We start from the raw sequence: 4,530 nt of genomic DNA on the forward strand, positions 1-4,530 counted from the left end.
ATGTGCCTAAGATAGCATTCAGAACGCGTTATGGCCATTATGAATTTTTGGTAATGCCGTTTGGTTTAACCAACGCCCCTGCAGTATTTATGGATCTGATGAACAGGGTATGTAAGCCGTATCTAGATAAATTCATCATAGTATTTATCGATGATATTTTGATCTACTCCAAGAATAAATAAGAGCATGAGTAACATTTGAGATTAGTTTTGCAACTTTTGGAAAAAGAGCAGTTATATGCTAAATTTTCAAAGTGTGGTTTTTGGCTCAATTCAGTCCAATTTTTGGGTCATGTGGTTGATAGAGAAGGCATCCACATTGATCATACCAAGATTGAGGCTATTAAGAATTAGGAAGTACCTAAGAACCCATCTCAAATTCATCAACTTCTAGGACTTGCTAGATATTATAGAAGATTTATTCAGAATTTCTCCAAGATAGCAAGACCATTGACTGTGTTAACGGACAAGGATAAGAAATTTGAGTGGACCTCAGCACAGGAATCTGCTTTTCAAATGTTGAAACAGAAGTTGACAACTGCACCTGTACTATCACAACCTGAAGGAAATGAAGATTTTTTGGTTTATTGTGATGCATCTCGGCAAGGATTAGGATGTGTTTTAATGCAACGATAGAAGGTCATTGCGTATGCATCTCGTCAACTGAAGAACCATGAGCAGAATTATACAACTCATGATCTGGAGTTAGGAGCCGTCGTGTTTGTGTTGAAAATATGGAGACATTATTTATACTGGACCAAGTGTACCATATATACTAATCATAAAAGCCTTCAGCATATTTTCAATCAGAAACAGTTAAACATGTGACAAAGATGTTAGGTAGAACTTATAAATGATTACGATTGTGATATTCAATATCATCCAGGGAAAGTGAACATTGTAGCTGATGCATTGAGTCGCAAAGAAAGGGTTAAACCTCTGAGAGTTAGGTCATTGAATATGACTATTCAGACAAACCTTGTATCTCATATTCAAAATGCACAATCGGAAGCTATGAAGGAAGAGAACGTGAAGAAGGAAGGAATTAGTGAGAAGGATAAGAACTTTGAAGTTGAGTGATGGAACCCGATATTTTACAAACAGAATTTGGATTCCAAAGATTGGTGGATTGAGAGAGCTTGTGATGGATGAAGCACACAAGACGAGATATTCAATTCATCCAGGGTCTGGGAAAATGTACCATGACTTAAAGGAATTCTATTGGTGGCCAAACATGAAAGCTGAAATTGCAACTTATGTTAGGAAGTGTTTGACATGTTCGAAAGTCAAGGCTGAGAATCAGAAACCATCAGGGTTACTGCAGCAACCTGAAATTCCTGAATGGAAATGGGTAGGAATTACGATGGAATTTATTACGAAATTACCAAAGACTGCGAAGGGTTATGACACTATTTGGGTAATAGTGGATCGACTTACGAAATTTGCACATTTCTTAACTATGAAAGAAACCGATAAGATGGAAAAGTTGGCAGATTTGTATATCAAGGAGATTGTCTCTAGACATGGAGTTCCAATTTCTATTATCTCAGACCGGGATAGCAGATTTACTTCAAGATTTTGGAAATCTTTACAAAAAGCCCTAGGTACTCGTCTAGATATGAGTAAGGCTTATCATCCCCAAACTGATGGGCAGAGTGAGAGAACTATTCTGACATTTGAAGACATGCTCCGAGCATGTGTAATTGATTTTAGAAGTGGCTGGGATCAGTATTTACCTTTAGCCGAGTTTTCATATAACAAATAGTTATCACTCAAATATAAAGGCTGCTCCATTTGAAGCTTTGTATGGAAGAAAATGTAGGTCACCATTATGTTGGAATGAGATTGGTGATTCACAATTTACAGGACCCGAGATTATCCAAGAGACAATCGAGAAGATCTTTCAGATTCAAGAAAGACTAAAGACATGGAGAAATAGGCAAAAGAGTTATGCCGATGTCCGAAGGAAATTTTTATAATTTCAAGTAGGTGACAAAGTTATGCTAAAAGTTTCTCCGGAGAGGAGTAATAAGGATTGGGAAACTAGGAAAGCTGAGCCCAAGATATGTAGGACCTTTTGAGGTTATTGAAAGGATTGGTCTAGTTGCATATAGATTGAAACTACCATAGGAGCTTAGTGGTATTCATAATGCTTTCCATGTTTCGAACTTGAAAAATTGTTTGTCTGATGTGAATTTAGTGATTCCTTTAGAAGAATTAAGTATCGATGACAAGTTGCATTTTGTCAAGGAGCCAGTAGAGGTATTAGATCGTGAGGTAAAAACATTAAAGCATAGTAGAATTCCAATTGTTAAAGTTTGCTGGAATGCCAGGAGAGGTCCAGAGTTCACATGGGAATGTGAGGATCATATAAGGCAGAAATATCCCCATTTATTCGACAATCAAAGTACCTCCTAAATTTCCAGGACGAAATTTTTCTTAACGGGTAGGTAATGTCATAACTCTAGCTTTTCGACCTAAGTTGTCTAGTTCGACTTCTTTAAGTTACTTTTTTCGTCATGACGAGTAAATTTATCAATATATGTCTTGGTTTATTTTAGGGTTTGTATAGCCCTAAGTATGCATTTTAAGCTTTACTTGATTGGGTATTACTTTACATATTTGCATAAAGTTATAAACCCTAACTTATCATCATAAACCCTAGTTCACTACTATGAACCCTAATTCATTACCATAAACCCTAAAGTTGAAAATATACTCTTATGTATATATTAATTTTATAAATAAACTTGTTAACTAAGTATTTAGAATAATGACTTGAGACAATTTCATTTGAACATTTGTTCATAAGATAGAAAATTTTCTACACTTCTTCATTTTCACAACTAGTCTTGAATTCCTTGAACTTAACCATTTTTATCAACTTTAACCTATCTTGATTAGAACCTAACTTTAGCTTACTTCCTAAACCCTAAACATACAAGTAAACATCTTAGGATTTAACATTTGAAAGCCTACACAAGTACATGTACACTTGCAAAACCAAAAATTGACTAGAACACCATCATCATCATCAACGTTTTCATCATCATCATACACCATCATCAAAATATCTTCTCAAATATCTTCTCTAATGCTTCTCCACTAAGCTAAATATCTTGCAAGACATAATCATGATCACCATTAATGAGCAAGGATGAGTCACTCCCTCCCCCTCCTCTCCTTGTGCCACGTCCCACACCACCACCACCATGATCTCTATATAAAGCTCACTTCTACCTCTCATTCATCCATTTCTCCATTCCCCTTTCCCTCTCTACTCTTTCTTACTCTCAATTACAGATCTTAGGCCATCTAATAATCATATTCTTGAAGCTTTAGAAGTAGATTACATCAAGGTATAACTAGTTAACTTAATCTATTCATCATTTCTAGTCAAAATCAAGAACCTTCATGGTGTAAAAGCTAGATCTAGAGTGTTAAATCACTCAATGATGACTACATTGCTAACCTTGATTTTGATACTATATTAGTATACTTAAGATCTATATATGTCCAATATCTTAAAATGAAGTTAAAGTAAGAACCAAAGTGATTATACTATGTAAAACTATTTTGTCTTTGAGCTGTCCAAATTTTTACTTGAAGTCTATGACTTAAACACCAACTTATGTTTGCTCTTTGGAACTCATGAATTTATATGATGTTCATATATGTGTTTGAGACTCCTAGTAAAAGTTTCATGATTTAAATCAAAGGGAAAGTCATTTTAGAATTTTATTTTGTGAAATAGGTTCAGATTCATGGCAATCTGACCAAGGGTGAAAGAATCATGCATATCTTAAACTATAAAATAGATTTCGAACCAAAGTCTTCTGATATAATTATTACACTTAATAAGGAAACAAGGACAGTAAAATCACTTAAATCCATTAAGAAATCATCAAAATATGGTCCTATCTAGTTGACACAAGAATTTGTTAAAGTCAGAAATTAATCTAAAACCTTATCTGCAAAGACAAGGTTAATGAAGACTTTGAGACTATTCCTTTTGGGAACACGCAATTTTATATGTTCTAAAGCTTCTATAAAGTTCTTGAGTCAAATAGATAAGTTCTCCTATTTTTAAATTTGCAAAAGATTGTATAGTGTAAAACTGAACTGTTTTGCACACTTGTAAAGAAATGAACTTTTGATCAACTTATGTTCTGATTTTAGAGGCTAACCTTACATGGTTAGAACCTACACTCAAAGACCTTTCCAGAGATACTAAGTTCACTTAAAATGGATATATATATATCTTTAGAAACACCTACACTTTTATCATGATAAAACTAGTCGAAAACAATCTTTTTCAAAAACCATGAACTAGTAACTTTTGAACCCAAGAATCGATTTGGACATGTAAGATTACTTAAGGGATTGATCATAAACCTTAAATAAGTACTATATCATATAGTAAGACCTCTGACCTATTAAAATGTTATTAAGTCTCAAGCCCGGAACACCGAACACAATCTGACCAATTACCGTGAAAGCTTCGCACCGCCCTACTTGTGAGTTCGTAGTC

At 34.4% G+C, this 4,530-nt stretch overlaps 1 protein-coding gene across 1 annotated transcript; it reads left to right on the plus strand.

Annotated features, from left to right (window-relative positions):
- Positions 1–1,143: 1,143 nt before the first annotated feature.
- On the plus strand, positions 1,144–2,417 carry LOC139849048 (uncharacterized). Its single transcript, XM_071838724.1, has 3 exons — positions 1,144–1,350; positions 1,784–1,957; positions 2,130–2,417. Exons 1-3 carry the CDS (start codon positions 1,144–1,146, stop codon positions 2,415–2,417), a joined length of 669 nt encoding a protein of 222 aa, XP_071694825.1.
- Positions 2,418–4,530: the final 2,113 nt, after the last annotated feature.

This window comes from Rutidosis leptorrhynchoides, chromosome 5 (assembly GCF_046630445.1).
Source record: "Rutidosis leptorrhynchoides isolate AG116_Rl617_1_P2 chromosome 5, CSIRO_AGI_Rlap_v1, whole genome shotgun sequence".
Lineage (NCBI taxonomy): Eukaryota > Viridiplantae > Streptophyta > Magnoliopsida > Asterales > Asteraceae > Rutidosis > Rutidosis leptorrhynchoides.

Bases quoted from the DNA above. Each gene is read 5' to 3' on its own strand.
- LOC139849048 (XM_071838724.1), top strand. From the start codon at position 1,144: ATGGATGAAGCACACAAGACGAGATATTCAATTCATCCAGGGTCTGGG. The intron at 1,351-1,783 runs GTAGGAATTACG...TCAAATATAAAG, and splicing joins AAATTCCTGAATGGAAATGG to GCTGCTCCATTTGAAGCTTT. The intron at 1,958-2,129 runs GTCCGAAGGAAA...AAACTACCATAG, and splicing joins GGCAAAAGAGTTATGCCGAT to GAGCTTAGTGGTATTCATAA.